Source organism: Rhipicephalus sanguineus, chromosome 11 (genome assembly GCF_013339695.2).
Source record: "Rhipicephalus sanguineus isolate Rsan-2018 chromosome 11, BIME_Rsan_1.4, whole genome shotgun sequence".
NCBI lineage: Eukaryota > Metazoa > Arthropoda > Arachnida > Ixodida > Ixodidae > Rhipicephalus > Rhipicephalus sanguineus.
In genome coordinates, this window is record NC_051186.1 from 70,459,475 (window position 1) to 70,478,558 (window position 19,084).

A 19,084-nucleotide genomic window follows, 5' to 3' on the forward strand; every position below is an offset into this window, starting at 1 on the left:
GGACGCCATGAAGCATCCAGTGCAGTCGAAGTTTAACCTGTTGGTCCTCAGGGTCGATCACAATGCACCGGCGACCTTTGACCCTCAATTCCTTTAGCGCTGCCAGTTTCTTCGTGGCTTCGCCGGTGTTCAGGGTCACCGCCCACACATGGTTAATTTGGTATGCCCCTAACGCCACGACGTCAGGGAGCACACCAGCCGTGGTGAGGGCGTCTCTGAAGTCCTCGACCTTGTAGGGCCGCTCACGCACGTTTCCGTGCAAAAACAACGTGTTGTGAACAACACGGCCAGTGGGCAGAGTAGGCAACACAATCTCGTATGCGTTATCTTCTTCGGCAGCCATCCTGTTACCGCGGCCGGCACGGGCCGCTATCACCGCTCCATCGGAGCCGATCATCCTGCGACCGTTCGCTGGCGCGTCCGGAAGTAGAATGAAGCTAAGCACCAACGCTGTCTTTGCCCGAATGAATCTCAACCATATCAATGCGTCGTACCGAAGAAAAAAAATCACTTCCATAGCAGCACTGGGATTCGAACTTAGCCCCTTACGCTCCGAAGGCGAGCACCTTAACCACTAAGCTAAGCACCAACGCTGTCTTTGCCCGAATGACTCTCAACCATATCAATGCGTCGTACCGAAGAAAAAAATCATTCCATAGCAGCACTGGGATTCGAACTTAGCCCCTTACGCTCCGAAGGCGAGCACCTTAACCACTAAGCTAAGCACCAACGCTGTCTTTGCCCGAATGAATCTCAACCATATCAATGCGTCGTACCGAAGAAAAAAAATCATTCCATAGCAGCACTGGGATTCGAACTTAGCCCCTTACGCTCCGAAGGCGAGCACCTTAACCACTAAGCTAAGCACCAACGCTGTATTTGCCCGAATGAATCTGAACCATATCAATGCGTCGTACCGAAGAAAAAAAAATCATTCCATAGCAGCACTGGGATTCGAACTTAGCCCCTTACGCTCCGAATGCGAGCACCTTAACCACTAAGCTAAGCACCAACGCTGTCTTTGCCCGAATGAATCTCAACCATATCAATGCGTCGTACCGAAGAAAAAAAATCATTCCATAGCAGCACTGGGATTCGAACTTAGCCCCTTACGCTCCGAATGCGAGCACCTTAACCACTAAGCTAAGCACCAACGCTGTCTTTGCCCGAATGAATCTGAACCATATCAATGCGTCGTACCGAAGAAAAAAATCATTCCATAGCAGCACTGGGATTCGAACTTAGCCCCTTACGCTCCGAATGCGAGCACCTTAACCACTAAGCTAAGCACCAACGCTGTCTTTGCCCGAATGAATCTCAACCATATCAATGCGTCGTACCGAAGAAAAAAAATCATTCCATAGCAGCACTGGGATTCGAACTTAGCCCCTTACGCTCCGAATGCGAGCACCTTAACCACTAAGCTAAGCACCAACGCTGTCTTTGCCCGAATGAATCTCAACCATATCAATGCGTCGTACCGAAGAAAAAAAGATCATTCCATAGCAGCACTGGGATTCGAACTTAGCCCCTTACGCTCCGAATGCGAGCACCTTAACCACTAAGCTAAGCACCAACGCTGTCTTTGCCCGAATGAATCTCAACCATATCAATGCGTCGTACCGAAAAAGGAAAACAGGCCTTGACATTTTCGATGAAACAGCATCTACGATCAATTTTATTAAAAAGCGACGAGACGCTGAAAGATCGCAAAATACGAGATTTGCGAAGGCTTCTAGGCTTGCCACTTTCGACAAAAAAGTATCTACAGCAAACTTTATTCAAAAGCGACGAGTCATTGACAAATCGAAAAATAGGAGATTCGCAAAGGCAATAGGCCTACGACATTTTCCACAAAATAGCACCTACAGCCAAATTTATTCGAACGGAGGAGACATCGAAAAATCGAAAACTACGAAATGGCATTAACACGTTGCCGGTTTGTCACAACCAAATTGTCCTCAATGGTTGTGCCTTTGCTGATGCGTTTCCCGTACCTTTGCTGTGAGCACCTTGTTGTTTGATGGAACATAGTGCTTGTTTGCCTGCTGCGCGTAATGATCAGTTTCAAACACACTCTTCTGAATCCACTCAGGCGTTTGCAATGTGCTAAGAGAGAGAGGGAAAGAGAAGAAAAAACAGGGAGGTTAACCAAAAGGTAGTATCCGGTATGATACCCTGCACTGGGGTTGGGGAATATGGGGTTAACGAAAGAGAGAGAGAGATAAAAATAAATAAGGAAAAAACCGGCAGCTCCCACGCACTGTGGGAATCGATGTAATGCGAAGCAGTCAGCAAGAAGCAAATAATGCTGTATATAATATGCGTGTCATTATTCACATGTTAAGACCTGTCATTTGTGTTCATCATACAGTCACGTCGTGTAGTACAAATTCTGGTGTATATCAAGCTAGCGAACTGCACGCAAGCGCACCATGAGAGTGGCATGTAAGTGGCATTGTAGATAACATGCATGCCAAGATTTTCATGTTACCACCTGCCTTTTATGTTCTCCTAATTTGTTACCTCGAATCGCAGCGAGACGCGAGACCAATCTGCCTCCGTTTCACATGCGTTCATATTCTCGCGCTTTGCGCATCGTGCAGGCGCCATCCGCGTTCTAGAGTTTAAATTGACGGACACTTTGTCAATTCCAAAATGTGTTCCTCGAACGCTTGTGAACACTGAGACGGGGTCGGTAAGAATGGAACGTGATGCGCGCCTCTCTCTTCTTGCATGTATAGAGACGCCGGACAAAGCGACGCTACGCAAGCAAAGCGCGAGAGCTGTAGAGTCCAACGCGACCGGCGTCCGTTTGCGCGCCCCGGAGCCCACCTGGCACCGTACCAAGGCACAGCTGGAGGGACGGACGGACGGATGGACCTACACGAGCATGAGACATTAAAGGCTTTCGCCTTAAACATTTGGTGTATATCAAGCTAGCGAAACGGCCACGAGAGTGTCATGAGCGTGGCATGCAAGTCAAGTTGCACATGACATGTCATGATTTCCATATGACCACTTGGCATTTATGTTCGTCATACAGTCACGTCACGCAATACCAAATTTGGTGTACATCAAGCTAGCGAAACGGCCGTCAGCACGCCATGAGCGTGGCATGTAAATGATGTTCGACATGGCATGCAGGTTATGATTTTAATATTACCACCTGTCATTTGTGTTGGTCATACTGAAATGTCTCATCGTAGCGATTTTTGAATATATCAAGTTAAGAAGACGGCCTCAGGAGCCCTAAGGTCATGACGTGTAAATCATGGTTTTCATGACAAGTTAGTCATGATTTTTATGATATGACCAATCATTCATGTTTGTCATACAGTCATGTTATGCCATACCAATTTTGGTATATATCCCATTAACGATACGGCCAGGAGAGCGAAAAGTCGTAGGCGGCTAGATAGATAGATAGATAGCTAGATAGATAGATAGAATAGATAGATAGATATAGATAGATAGATAGATAGATAGATAGATAGATATAGATAGATAGGATAGATAGATAGATAGATAGATAGATAGATAGATAGATAGATAGATAGATAGATAGATAGATAGATAGATAGATAGATAGATAGATAGATAGATAGATAGATAGATAGATAGATAGATAGATAGATAGATAGATAGATAGATAGATAGATAGATAGATAGATAGATAGATAGATAGATAGATAGATACGCTCAAAGTCGCCGAAGTTCGCTAAGAAATGCTTCGCATTTAAAAACTTCGGCAGATCCCACGTACCGTGGGAGTCGATGTTATGAGGAGCATGCGGCGGGTAGGTGACAGTGGCGTAACTTTTTTTACTGAGCGACACGTTACAAAATGACGCTAAAGATTTGTATACATTTTATACGCACACATGTATAGGTTGAAGAACCGCATATGTGTTTATAACCAGTTGTTTACGGTTGGGTAACGCTGCAATGGCAACGTGGGTATTACCAACGCCAGAAGCGGTAAGCTGATATGTAGTGCTTATACGTGTCCCGAGGATGCACGCACGTTTCACGAACCTGTGTGCATGTGTGCAAGAAGTCCTTAACAGTTCTTGAACAAGGGCATCATCACCGTGAGCAGTGAGCACCAGCAGCTGGTCATGACTTGTTATAGGATCCGGTCGTGATCGTGGTGACGAGGGGTCCATGTGTAGTGAAGTATGTGGTATAGTAGAGCTGTTGGAATTCGTGGATGTCTCGGTCATTTCGTCGACACATTGTCTGTCGACAGAGCCGGCGACATGTCGGAACCTGAAGCCACCTTTCGCGTTGGTGAGGTATAGGCCGTCGAGGCTTGTAGGCCTGGATAGTGCTACGTAGACCAACATCAGTGGGTGGTGTTTGTCGTATTCGTAGACTACCTGGGCGTATGTGGCCTATGTAGCCGAGTCTACAAAGCGTCTGTCAATCAATCTGGCATCATACTCGGTCAGCGTGGGGCCATCGCCCAGCCCCGTAAGAAATGAAGAGGACACTGCGTCGTTCTGGTGGACGAAGTTCACTTTACCGTGCGGTGATGTGGATATCATATGTAACTTTCCTTAATATATTCCTCCGGGGTCGAGCAATGCTTCAATATAGCTTGCTGAATCATAGGAATACAAACGTAATGTTTATTAGACTCCTATGAAAGCGGAGCCAACACTGGAACTACAGACGTTAATCTGATATGGCGCCTGTATCGTAGGAGTACACATCGTAGGAGTATCATGTAGTGTTTATTGCTTTCTTGTGAAATTAGATAGCCAGCACCACAGCCACAATTGACGTTGCACCGGTATTACGCCTGCGTAGGCTGTTTTTCCAAACCAGTTTATAGACCTGGCGTGGCCCAGTGGTAGAATACCTGATTGCCACGCAGAATGCTTGGGTTCGATTCCTGCTGACATCCTAATTTTCATTCTTTCCATTCGTTGAGTCAACGCTGCCAATGTTGGTTTTCCTTAACGCTGTAGAATTTAAGTTACCAATGTCTGTTCTTGCCGTTCCTGGGTAGATAGAAACTGTCAATCACCTGTGGCGCATACCCGTACACCGCGGCCCGTGGTAAACGGGTATGTGCCACACGTGTCTAGTGGAAAGGGCTTGACGACGTACGCGACAGGATTTTAACGTTATTCATGTCATGACCCGGCAATCATATTCGTCAAATCCTCTTACCCTCCCATGCAAATTTTGGTCTACACGAAGTTAAGGAGGCGATCATGAGAACGCCCAGACGTAGGCGGCTAGATAGATAGATAGATATATACGCAGACAGAAACGCTCAAAGTGCCAGAGGTTCGCTAAGAAATGCTTCGCATTTAAAAAACAACCACACACACGCACGCGAGAGCGTTCCACTCAGGGTCGTTCAGACAGGCCAGTAGATCGCAGGAGGCCTAGTAGCGCGCTGTACAATGGCGCAGTAGCATGGGCGTCCGGAGGGGGGTGCAAGGGGGGGCAGCTGCCCCCCCTTGGAATTTTGGATAATAATTTTCTATGCAGTAGCAGTAAGCTACACAGCTTGATTAGCACACTCCAGTCCCGCGTATCCGCGTGAAACATCATTCAGGATTACCAGCCAACTCTGCACGTTACATACTGCTATGGACTAATCTTGCCGGTCATGTCACGGCAATGAAACAAAAGCTACCTATGCTGTATGCCCCCCTCCCCTCCCCCACACTCTGCTGATGCACCCCCCTGGAAAAAGTTCTGCGGCGCCCTTGTTGTAGCCACCAATCGGTTAGCCTCCTCCTGGTTATTTCTAATCGTTTAAAGTCTATTTTGCCTTCACTGTCCCTAAACCCCAATGCTTTGAAAAATTCCGCGCCATTATCTTGGACTGGTGAAGCCTTTTACAGAACATTATCAAATGTTCAGCTGTTTCCTCCTCCTCTCCACACGCACTACATAACGTGTTTGTGCCTTCGTATTTGCCTCCGTTCCAATCACTACCTCATCCTCTTTTCTCTGTCTACCGCCTCCATCCCCCCCCCCCCCCCCACGAGTGTTTTGGTTGAGGTGTCCTACACAGAGACAGTTATCGAGCACTCTTCCCCCATTTTCCCCCCTTTTCCTCTCTCATACCCCTATACCAAGAATAATAAAGAATCACATCACTTCTATTTGGCTCGGTACGTCTTGGTTCGCAATACTCCCGTCCTGGCCTCAAACAGCAGAGAACTACCCCGAGAATTATCGTGGATCTTTTCTTTTGCAATTTCCTGCTTGAAAGTTCGGCAGGTCTCCAAGGATGATTTTGTAAGCATCCCCATTTTCCACATGTCCCTCTCTGTTTCCTTCACCTTCTTCTTAACCGATGTTTCCTTTTGGCTTGGTATTCTGCTGTTGTCTAAATACTTGCTTGACAATTTTCGAGTTCGCTTCCTCCATTTAGTATCAACATTCTTCATGTACAAGTAGCTGAAAACTTTCCCAGCCCAACGCTCCTCTCCCATTTTTCTCAATCGCTCCTCAAATTCTATCTTGCTGCTAGCCTCCCTGCCCTCGAACGATGTCCATCCCATGTCGCCCTGTACCCCCTGATTTGGGGTATTCCCGTGAGCTCCCAAAGCAAGCCTACCTATGCCACGTTGTTTAATTTCCATTCTTGCGTGAACCTCTGATCTCATGCACAAGACCACATTGCCGGACGTCAAACCTGGGACCATTACCCCTTTCCAAATCGCTCTCACAACGTCATACCTATTGTAGTTCCACAGTGCCCTATTTTTCATTACAGCTGCATTCCTGTTGCCCTTAGTCATTACGTATCTTTCGTGCTCCCTTAGGTACTCAGCCCCGTTGTTTATCCATACGCCCAGATATTTGTATTTATCCACTCTCCAGCGTGACTTCCTGTATCTTATGCTCACTGCCTTCATTATCATTAAAGCGGTGGTGCCACCATGTTTGTGGCTTGCGCGTTCTTTGCTGTAAGCGTTTCCTATAGCTCCAGGAAGCATGATGCACGCACCAAGATTCATGTTTTCTCACTAAATAATTTAATATCGCCTTTTGATGTGGACAACTTTATTCGGTTTCGGTTTCTGGGCGCCGAGGTTGGGCAGTGACGTAGAAGTGTAGGAGGCTTGGTCACGTGACCACACAAGGCTGTGACGCACTTAACCAGGAAGCGATCGAAACTCGGCGAGTGAAGTAGCAACCGATGCTTTGCCGGTACTATAGTGAACTAGAATATATTTTAGTTCACTATAGCCGCTACGTACGTTGCGGAGGTGGCGGAGGTCCGGAGGTCACTCACGTCACTACAGCAGATATGGTGTGACGTCACTACAACTTTCGTTGCATTTCCTATACATCTACGTCAGAGTTGGCGCGCCAGCGATGGGTTTCGGTCGGGAGAATGGGCATTTAGGTACACTCTGGAAATGAATTAAAATATATTCTAAACGTTTGCTTTGTCCGAACCTTCGTGTGGAGTGTCCTTGCATACAGAGGAAACCCACAACAGGCTTGTTATAGCCTCGAAATTTGATGGCACATGATTGCTGATTTTTCCCTGCTGAACTTCAAATTTAACCTATCTCCCTCATTACCACAGATGTCTATCAATCCCTGCAGATCTTCCTTGTTGTCGGCCATTATACTATATCATCTGCATACATCAATGCCGGTAATGTCTGTTCAACGTGTTTTGCTTGCTTGGCAAAAGAGAGGCTGAAACCTAGTCTACTCCCCTCTAATTTAGCTTCTAATCCATGTAGATACAGCATAAATAACAGAGGTGACAAGGGACACCCCTGTCGAAGCCCGCGTTGTATCTCTATAGGTTCGGATACCTGTTTTTCCCATCTTATAACTACCTTGTTACTTTTATAGATGTCATTTAAAAGATTAGTTATTCCATCTACCACATCGAGTGTGCCCAGTATTCCCCACAAGTCTTCTTGAATCACGTGCACTATCGTAAGCTCCCTTGATATGTAGAAATGCCAGCCACACGGGCCTGTGTTCTTTTAAAGACGATAGTCTTTCTTGGGGAACTTAAACGCAGAAATTTTGGTCTGTCTTTCTGTCTGTCTGTCTTTCTGTTTGTCGGCACGTCCCTCGATTCAGCCACTCGGCCAAAGTTGAACCACTTGCCCAAGGGCCAGCCGTCTTGAACTGGTACGGCTGTTCATACTTGTGAACGTTGTCGATCAAAAAGTAAATATCATGCATATCTGAGGTGCAACATCACTAAGTAAGTATTAGGTGGCGTGTTCCTTTAATAGAAAATGCATACATACGTAATTTTAAGGACCCTAGTTTCTTAAGCTGCGCTGAAAATGCATAAGAATGGAAGCTTGAGCGAGTTGGTATGCGTTCATCTTTGTTGAAACAGCGCTCACTAGACGACGACGAAGTAAAAGAAGGCACAGGACAGGCGCTGCCTGTCGTGTGCCTTCTTTTACTTCGTCGTCGTCTAGTGAGCGCTGTTTCAACAAAGCTGAAAATGCGACTGCGCTGAAATTTGCCTTCCTCCGTGCCCTTCGCACGAGCTCATTGTTGTGTTTCGGTTTCGGTTCTGTATTGCACTGTACGAATGCCATGGGTTGGTGTTGAAAAACTTTAGTTTTGAGAAGGCCAAGAAGGTGAAAAAAAATATTTAAAAAATGAAAAAGCAGCGTTGTGGGCGGCCTTCAGGCTGCCGGTTGTGGGCGCCGCTCTGGCGTTCCTGTTTTACCCAGGCGACGTGTAAATAAAAGAGTGTGTGGAGAGTACTCGTTGAGTGCGGACGTGTCTCTGCTTCAGCGCTTCGCGCCAAACCGCGTTTTCGGGCTGGCTGGCGTCCCCGCCGGTCGCGTTGGTCACCGCCGGTCTTCGCCTGCTGCTGCGCCGGGACTACCAGCACGCAACACAGCACTCATGTTTCCCGACGTATTGCCAGATGGCGTCCATATCTCACACAGTGCCTCTTCTATCGTCTTTACACGACATTTGCAGCGAAGCACGCAGATACGCGGCCAATTTTTTCCGCTATATTTCAATACACTGCGTCAATGAGAACAGATTATCCTCCAACCTCCTTCGTTTACGGAACCCATTTTGTAGTTCCCCCAGCACCCCCTCATTCTCCACATTCTCCACCCATGTCTGTAGTCTCTCCTTTACGATCTGCATCAGCAGCCTGTGAACTACTGATGTCACTGTTATAGGACGGTAGTTGTTTATATCAGTTTTGTCCCCCTTTCCTTTATAGATCATGCTCATCCGGCTTAGTTTCCACCCATGGAGGGCTTCACCATCCATTATTGCTTTGCTCGCTGCTTCTCTTAATGTTTGCTTAGAGTTTGGACCTAATTTCTGAGCTGGTGGCGCCGCGGTGCGGAAGTGAATGAAAGCTACTGGCGCGCTCCGCGCAGCAGCCGACCCATGAGCGGAGCCGTGTCTAAGCAAGCACCCGGGCGGATTGCTCGATGGAGTTGATCATTATCTTCTTTGTAGTGGCGGCGACGACAATGCAGCATCGCCGCTGTTCTCCCAGACGCATGGTGACCGAGCCATGCAACTGGAGACCTTGTCCAAGAAAGTGCTGGGCGTGCCATTAGTACGAACACCCTTCTCTGCTTCGCTTCAGCTCAGTCACAAAGCTGATTCTTTCTTCTGCGAATTATCTGAAGGAACCAAGCTGCGACCGCTCCGTCTTCGGCTTCAGCGCCGAACGCAACCGGTTCGGTCGTGACAGAACGCTCACTTGCTCACGGAGGCTTGCTCGGCGAATATAATTCGCAACACGGCCAATTTTCTTGCAATGGTAACTGGTAGTGACCTGTGCTGCCCTATTTTAAGGTACGCTATATTTCCGCTTAATATTTTACTGCCATCCTGTAATGCTAGCCTACACTCTTAGCCGCAAATGAGCGACATGGGAGTAAGTGCTGCATTTCGTCCCCGTAACAAATAGTTAGTCCGCGGAGGGATTAACTGCGAGACGAGGTTGCCGTGTGCAACTGAGGGAGCATTGTTTACTCCCATGGAACTTTCCGGTGCAGTGGCGGCCTCGAACGAATGATCAGCATGCGCGTACACAAATTCTCCGCTGAAGAAATCAACTGTTAAAGGGACTGTACCACTCGGAAAAAATTTTTCTGATTATGGTGAAAATGAGAAGATCGTTCGTCACATCGGTGGCAACGAGCATGATTTTGCCCCATAAAAAAGGAATTATACCTTTAATTTGATGTTGAAAATTGTGAAAGAATGACCGCTAGCGTCACCCAACGGCGATGCGGTTCAATCTACTGGTAGGACAAGAAATCCTCGAAGGTAGACTCATTTTGCTTAAAAACAAACATGCACAACTTCAAATTGTATTTTACGCACTTGAGTCACCTTTCGATTGCGTCAGAGAGTAATTTTCTGCTTTCTTTTTTCTCACGCATCCAAAAAGGCCCCCGGTACCCCGGTGGCACTGCTTGCGGCGCCGTCTTCGGTTTCGTCTGCTTCAACTCATGCGCTATGCCATGCGGCTCTCCGCGCTGGTCGTACTGTGCCACTGTATTGTTGTTGGGATGTCTCACACGTGCTGCGCTGTGAAGGTGCGCATTTATTGTCTCTTTTTGATTAATAGACTTGGCTTGGATTGCGGCAGCAGTGCTAAAATAAACGCATAGACTGCGATTACAGCAAAACAAGTGTTCTGTAATCGTATAATAAGGCTTCAGTTAACCACTAGCGCGCAGAAAACGACTGTTACATTCATTACAATAGGGTTGAGCGAAAATAAAGTAAGCCTACAGAAATCATATGTACTTTCGATTTTAATTTTTCGCTGCACTACAATCGTCACCGCGTCCACCAACCAGTGTTGTGGGCATGTTTCACGCCAATGGAAGAAGACCGAACTATAACCGAACGCAGGTCGAAAAATTCTGTTTTAAAAATTTCTACTCGCTTTCCAGAGAAACCGCTGCAAGGTTGGACACTTCAGACGGTACGCTTTCTATTGCGGTACAAAACAGAAAAGCGATGAAGGACGGTAGACAGTCCCTTTAAACTCTGAAATCTGCAATATTCAAGCAGCACGCCTTTCTCTAGGTTCTATGAAGAGAAAATTGTCGTAAGGTAATTAGAAAGCTTGTAGGACAGGAGTGAATTTAGCTCATTTTTCTGCTTGCCAGGTTCGTGCAAATTTACTTTCTTTTTTATTTTACTGGCTAATCCACAACAAGTATTGCACATTAGCAGGACCATGTAGTGTCTTGTAATTACCAGTACTCACCAACTTTACGAAGCAGTGCTTGAAACAAAAGATTTTCAAGAAATAATAAATCTCGCAAACATTTTTGGTGGTGGCGCCAACTGTGAAAAAAAAAATCAAGTTGTTTCACGTCAGTTCCGACGTTCGTCAAAAGTGGCGACTCTAAACATTACTAAGCCGCCAAAACACGGATGGGTTATTTCTTCAGACTTCGGTGTTAACTTCTTGAATACACAGTGTGACCCCATGGGGCTGCTGAAAAAAAGAAAGAGAGGGATTGAGAGAAAGAAAGAATGGAATAAAACGTGTTGCCCTGTACAACATGAATGCATAGCCAGCAGGTTAGGCTAAAGCCCCTATACGTTCTTTAGGTTAGGCTATTGTTCCGAGGATTCCAGGAATTGCTTGGTTGCTCGCCTCTGTACTCAGGTTACTGTAGAAGCGTTTTTGAAGTACACAAGGAACTTCACCTTGCCTCCTCATATTTTTGAGGCTCGTATGACAGTACCTAGAAACCTGCTTTCCGGGAACCACGCAGTGAGGTGGCGAGTGCTTGACAGTGTATGTGTGTTTGAATATTTCACGCGACGCCGGTTCAGCGATAGGATTTTGCAAAATAGTGAGGGCCCCCTGGCGTACACTTTGCAAACACCTGTAAGTCGGCTTTCCAGCAAGAATATTTTCCTACAAAACTCTCCTTTCCCTGACTGCTTTTCTCCCTCTAAGCGTGTTGACCCCTCCACATTCCAGCGAGGGCTCAGCATCAAGGCTTTTGAAAACATACCGCAGGAATGTCACGCCTCATTGTAAGTTCGCTCTTGCACCGAGAGAAAGGGGGACACGAAAGAAAGGAAAGACGGGGATTAGTGGTGAATGGAAAAAATTGTTTGTCTGCCTTTCTGGTAAAGGCTTTCCTGGGGAAAACGAACTTGCTTGAGCATGCTCTGTAACTGCAGCGAAAAGCGCAGATGGCTGTGCGAGCTCTGGAGCTCCCAGCCGCGCGAAACAAACCAAATGTCACGTGTCCCGACGCAAGTTCTGAAACGCATAATTTTCAGTAATAATAAGAACTAACAGACAATAATGCCAAGGCATTATTGTCCGTTACTTCTGGTTAATATTGTGTCTAACAAAGAAAAACGAGCCCTAAAAAGTCATATGTCCATGATTTTCAGTAGGTTGTCTTGTCGTCGAAATATGTATTGTATTTACCAGCGTAATAATTACACTCGCGTAATGGTAACACATCCGCTTTCGTCATCTTTTTTTTCGAATGATCATCGTACCCTCGAAAATTACTGATGTGACTGCCATTTGCTTTTTGCAGTGCACGGCAACCCATCTAGCAGAGAGGTAGCAGAAATAAACCTTGGACAGTGCGAAATGGTTAGACCACACGTGCACAATTTACGCTCTATGAACTAATAACATTTACAAAAACTAAATTGAGTAAATAATCTGTTTGCACATGCAGATCAAGTGGTACCTTATTTTATAGGCACCCCTCAGTGACCAAAGCGCTCGACGTAGCTCTTATTTACCGTCCCTATTATTGCCGGCATCGGCGATAATAAGACGGTAAACACATAGACGCACCCAAGCTTGTCCCTCCTACGGACCTTTTCAAGGAAGGCTTTCGGGGAGCTTCTGAAGGTATGAGGTCAAGCGGCACATGCGCGACACCCGCACTACAATAGACAGTTATAGTTTAGCGGGCTTAACGGAATAGCGGGCTTACCGGAATAGCGGGACCGAAATGCGCATGCGCAGTACCGTAAGGGACCCTTAGCGTTTACCGTGAGCGTTACCGTGTTTGCGTGGTTTACGTAGTGTACGTAAAACATGGCGGCGGTTTCGGACGCCCGCTTCGAACTGAATTTGGCGTATAGTTGTTGAAAGATTCACTTCGTTCGCAGCAAATGACTGTGCTAAATAACGTCGCTTGCCTTCAGGTGGCTTCGGCTACCGAGTAATACGAGTAACATAGCGGAGTTTTTGAGATCGCTTCCCATTTCGAACGTTCCTAGGCCTATCTAGAAGATCGGTGTAAACAAGTATGCAACATGGAAATTTTCGCTATTGGTGCTTAGTTCATATTTATTTACTTTTATTTTCACTAAAAAAAGGAGCAATATTGCTGCGTGCGGGGATACAGGCGAACATTCTCGGTTTTGTTCTTTTCACTTTTTTAACGCATTCACCCTTCGCTAGGTGGCGCCACCGTCCCGGCTTGGGCACGTAAACGCTATCCCGCTAAACTAAAACACGCTTTCCGCAACCAACGTTTGAGGAACGGTAACGCTATTCCCTTAACCCACGCTATCACGCTAACGCTAAACTACAACTGTCTATTAAAACTGGTGACAGCGGACACATCTCTAATTACTATGCACGTGCGCATGGTGCGGGCTGTTCCACGCAAGCCAACACTGCCGGTGTCGAGGGCCAATCCTAAACTTTCTCGAGAAGTCCCTTCACAAACGAAGTCTTCTCTTTTTTAGAGAGAGAGAAAGAGTTGTTTCAGAAACCGAATCACTATTTCCAGCAACCCTTTTGGCAGCATGGCTCAGCGTCTGACCTCTCTATTGTAAACAGTTTTACCTTTCCACGAGAGAGGGAGCACATCTTTTTTTCTTGAAGCAAAAGAAGGTGACAAGTGGGACGGGACTGAAAGCCCCCGTTCTTGTCGGAACTCGCAAAGCTGCCCACCGATGGGAACACAAAAAGAGGTGGTGCTAGTTGGAGACAAGAACATCGAGATTGTAACTGAGATTGTTGTCGCAGAGCTTGGATCTCCGACCGTGCATATCTGGCAGAAGTGCGACGGCTGCTGACGCTATCGCCTATGCAAAAAAGTACGACAAGGAAGCTGAAGTGCGCACGCGACAGTATATCATGCATGCCGGGTTGCATGACGTACTGAGAGGAAAACCGGAGGATGTCACAAAGGCCCTCAACCTACAGTGGACAGGGAGGCCTCGGAGCTTAATTGTCTGTTCCATTCCAGAGATATACGGAAGGGGGGGGGGGTGAAACACGGGCCGCTGTTGTGCTTGCCAATGCCAAGATCAAGAAATGGTGCAGGAGGACGGGAAACCGCTTTCTAGACTTGGCGAAAGTGGTGCAGTCGACTGGTTTTCAAAAAGACGGTCTACACTATAACGAGACGACAGCAATGGAAGTCGGCCGAGTCATAGGCAGAGTGGAGGCGCCTTTTTTAGGCCTTGGACTATCCCATCAACGGGAAAAAGGGGCAACAAAAACCATGACGCCATGCCTCGGCCAAAGCCTATGCAACGAGCACCCTGGACCTCCGCATCGGAGCTGGGAACCGACACAACATCGGCTGTCGAACCGAGGGAAGCGTGGGCAAGGGAACAGGACAGATCCGGAGCAAGGAAGACTGGCCCAGCTCATCGAGAAGACCCTCGAGAAGGTGCTCTCCAAGAAATGGCCCACTCTGTGAATGACGTCCAGGGGTCCGACGGAGCTGTGCGACGGAGACCACGTCATCCCAAGGCCCAACAACGGAGGCGCAGAGTTCGACACCAAAACCCAGGACGAATATCGATTGCTTTCCTCAATTTGCATGGTGGTCGGCGCTTGGTAAAATGGGAGGAGCTCTATATTGGAATGGAGGAAGAAGGTATCACGTTGTATGGAGTGGCAGAGACACATCTTCGGGATCTAGAGAGCCACCAGTCAATCCACTTTGGAACTGAGCGGGCTGCAATCGAGAAAGTACAGCCCGGGGGGGGGGGGGGAGGTGTGGGGTTTCTGTGGCGAGAGGGCAGCACCTGGACACCGATCGACAGCTGCTGTGCGGAACACACCTGGATGGTTGGCCACGTGCACGCAATGCCAGTATTAGCGTGCGTAGTCTACCTAGGTGTTGCTCCAAACAACAATCGGAGAACACCAACATCGTACACTGCATCAGACAAGACATTGAGCGCTGGGGGCAAGGTCATGAAGTGCTGATCCTAGGCGACTTTAATGGCCACATCCAGGAGCTCGACGGTTACACTGACCACAATGGGAGGCTCTTGTTAGAGATGACCCAGGAGCTTTCCCTTGAAATCGCAAACCTCAGAGCAGACTGCGAGGGCACGTATAGTGGTGCGCACGGGGCCTGAGCTCATGCATCGACTATGCCCTTGTGTCACCAGGTCTTGGCAAGAGCCTCCGGAATGTGCATATTGATGAGGAAGGCCGGCACAGTTTGGGCAGTGACCATAATCGCCTCAGGCTGCAGTTTGAAGCATCTCCTTGGCGTCAAAAGGTGAAGAAACACGAGCCTGCTACGCGATTTCTCCCCGACGCGGCCTACGAGGAAGTGGCCAACGAACTTGAACTATGCTCCGGCCGCGAACAAGCAGATACCTATGAGCAGTACATTGCCCAGCTCCGCCAGATCATGCGGAAACACGAGAAGATTGTCAAGGCGCGTCGAGGGTTTAGCAGAAAGAGTTGGTGGGATGGGGAGGTCCAAGCAGCAATAAAAGCCCGCCGAACCGCCAACCGATGTCACCGCCAGTGTGTAAAGAGGCCCCACAGCGCGGATGTCCAGGCGACATGGCAGGAATATCTGCGGCGAAAACGGGAGATGCAGGCTATCACACAACGGAAGATAGCAGAAGCCAACCACAAGACGCTCCACGCAATCAAGTCTGCAGGCAGAGGAGCAGCGGCCAAATTCTGGACATATGTCTCTCGGCTCGATGGCAAAGCAACACAACAGGAAATTCGCACAGAATCAACGAGGGACAAGACCACAGATCTACACCGAGCCTTAACCGACCATCTTCACCAACTGTACGCGCAGCCACACCCCAGTACACATACTGAACTCCCCTGCCCAGATGTCTCAGAACCGACTGGCACAGGCCACCAGAAGTGGACAGTGGCAAGGAGCGCCATTGACAGGGCTATCTCCAAGATAGGTGCCCGCACTGCTCGGGGCTTCGACGGTATTCCTGCAGGGCTGGTGAAACGCCTCGGTGCTGGCGCACGGGCCCAGCTGGCCGATTTCTTCAGCGAAATCCTAGCTGGTGTCCCTATACCAAGTGACTGGCTACGTGGCAAAGTAATCCTGCTCCCGAAAAGGGGGGGAGACCCCGGCCTCCTACGAGACTGCAGGCCACTCACAATCACAAGTGTAGTGTACCGTGTGTTCGCACAAGTTCTCAAAGCCTGGATGACTACGTGGGCCGAAGAGGGTGGTCACCTCACGGAGTTACAGAATGGTTTTCGACGAGACCGACGGCTGGAGGACAACCTTTTTGTCCTGACCCAATGTATAGAGGTTGCACGAAAGGAGGAACGGGGGCTGATTGGCTGCTTCCTAGATGTGTCAAAGGCCTATGACAGTGTACCACACGAGCTATTACTACAGCACCTAGAGGCACTTGGGATGCCGCCCACATGGACTGGCTTGCTTGGACGCCTGTATAGAGACAGCTCTGTTGTGGCCACCCTAAACGGAGCCTACTCAAGTGAGGTGAGGGTGGGCAAGGGATTAAAACAAGGCTGCCCTCTTTCACCCTTACTCTATATGTTGTATACCGCCGGTGTAGAGCGCACAATACTAGCCTCTGGGGTGGGCTTTGTGGTGGAGCGCATAAGCGATGGGCTCAAAGAACAGCAAACCCTGCCGGGACTCGTATTCGCTGACGACATTGTGCTGCTGGCGGGAAACAGTGGCGACCTGCAGACCCTCGTTACCAGCTGTGCCGAGGCCATGGCGCCACTGGGACTGCAGTTCAACACGAAGAAATCGGCGGTGGTCAACTTCTCTGGCCCGGGGCTTCCTGGTTTGCTGACACTGCCAGGTGGAGGACTGCTGCCCGAAGCACCTGAGTACCGATACCTCGGGGTGAACTTCTGGGCACAAGTAGATTATACAGCAAACCACGAGAGGCACCTGAGACAAACATCCCAGAGGGCCGGCCAAGTACTCCGTAGGAGGTGCCTGTGGGGTTTCAACCGTCCCATTATGGTGCGCGAACTATGGAAGGCGGTACACGTGCCGGCGCTAACTTTCGCTAATGCAGTGATTTGCCCCGCTGCGCAGACCCGGGAGTGGCTTGAACGCAGTCAGCGCGCCGTAGGACGACTTGCTCTGGGGTGCCACGGCAACGTTGCCAACGAGGCAGTCCAGGGTGACCTGGGTTGGTCCTGTTTCGAAGCGCGGGAAGCTCGGAGCAAGCTGTCCTACGAAGGCAGGTTGCGCCTGATGCAGCCACATCGCTGGGCACGGCGAATATTTGATTATGTTCACCGCAACGGCATCCGCACCAGATGGTCGAAAAGACTGCAGCACCTCAGCAGGAAATACGGCTTCTATACGAGCCCTGTGCAGGAGGACACCGAGCATAAGTGGTCCAAAGCAGTTAAGACCCAAGTGCGAATGACGGAGGCTGACACTTGGCGGCGAGACATGGAGGAGAAGAGTACACTGAGGATCTACAGGGAATCCAAACAGGAGATCCATGTCGAACCCCTATTCGACAATAGTGTAGCCAGCAGCCTCCTCTTCGAAGCACGAGCCGGCGCTCTCAGAACTCTGGCATATCGCCGGCGCTTTGATGACAGCGTGGGAGATGCAATGTGCCGTGTATGTGGTGCCGACGAGGAGACAATCGAACACTTGGTCATGAACTGCGAGGGCCTCACAAGAGCACCTACAGATGGCACCACCTTACAGCAGGCGCTTGGATTGATGGTATTCAATGATCACGAAGACCATGCGGTCTTTATACAGGGCCAAAAAATACCGAGGGTAAGCGAGTACAAGTACCTCGGAGTATGGGTAAATGAGGGGGATAGATATATGGAGGTACAAGAGAAAGCATCGGTAGCAAAGGGAAAGAGGAATGCTGAAATTATGAAGCACAGAGCTTTATGGGGATACAATAGGTACGAGGTGCTTCGAGGGCTGTGGAAGGGTGTGATGGTCCCGGGGCTTACATTTGGGAACTCAGTAGTGTGCATGAAGTCAGAGGTACAATCAGGAATGGATGTAAATCAAAGGACGGTGGGCCGCCTCGCGTTAGGCGCTCACGGGAAGACGACAAATGAGGCTGTAAAGGGTGATATGGAATGGACAGGCTTTGAAGTGCGGGAAGCTCAGAGCAAAATGAGATTCGAAGAGAGGCTGAGGAAAATGAAGAAGAGTAGATGGGCAGAGAAGGTTTTCAGGTATTTGTATAGAAAAAGTGTTGACACGCAGTGGAGAAAAAGAACTAGGAGGCTCACCAGTAAATATACGGCTAGCAGTGCGGGCGATATGGCAACAAGGAGCATTAAGCGGAAGGTCAGAGAGGCGGAGAGGACTTATTGGATGGCAGCGATGGAAAAGAAGCCGGCTCTGAGTAACTACCGAAACGGAAAAAAAGGAAATAAGGAGGGAAAGGTTTTATGATAATTCAAGGGGAAGCGCTTTACTGTTGAAGCAAGGTCGGGCTGCCTTAGAAGGCGTAGTTATAAAGCGAGATTCAGTAACGAAGAAGAACAATGTACATGCTGCGGGGGAACTAAGGAAACGATGGAACATGTACTGATTGAATGTGGCGATATTCACCCAGGTATACGTGTGGGCACGAGTCTACATGAAGCCTTGGGTTTTAGGGACAACAATGGAAAGCTGAACATGTCCGCGATAGAAATAAGTAAGAGACGGTTAGAGTATTGGTGGCAGAAAAGTAGAGATAAAGAACAAAAATAAATAATGGGGGAATAATAAGGTCATTCTGCCTTAAGAGGCAGAGAGATAGACCGTGAATTTGTATTTTTTGGTATAATAACATAGATTTAATCAATGTAGATAAGGTATTAGGCCAACATGAAACAAGGAAGCTTTTTTTTTCTTTT

The 19,084-nt window shown here is 48.4% G+C and overlaps 1 protein-coding gene across 1 annotated transcript in view; it reads left to right on the forward strand.

Annotated features, from left to right (window-relative positions):
- Window positions 1-14,477: 14,477 nt before the first annotated feature.
- Window positions 14,478-19,084, forward strand: part of LOC119375125 (uncharacterized) — a 16,435-nt gene continuing 11,828 nt past the window's right edge. Inside the window, exons 1-3 of the mRNA XM_037645321.1 lie at window positions 14,478-14,648; window positions 15,223-15,331; window positions 15,382-17,828. Of these exons, the coding sequence (XP_037501249.1) occupies window positions 14,478-14,648; window positions 15,223-15,331; window positions 15,382-17,828 (2,727 nt within the window). The remainder of the gene's footprint in view (window positions 14,649-15,222; window positions 15,332-15,381; window positions 17,829-19,084) is intronic.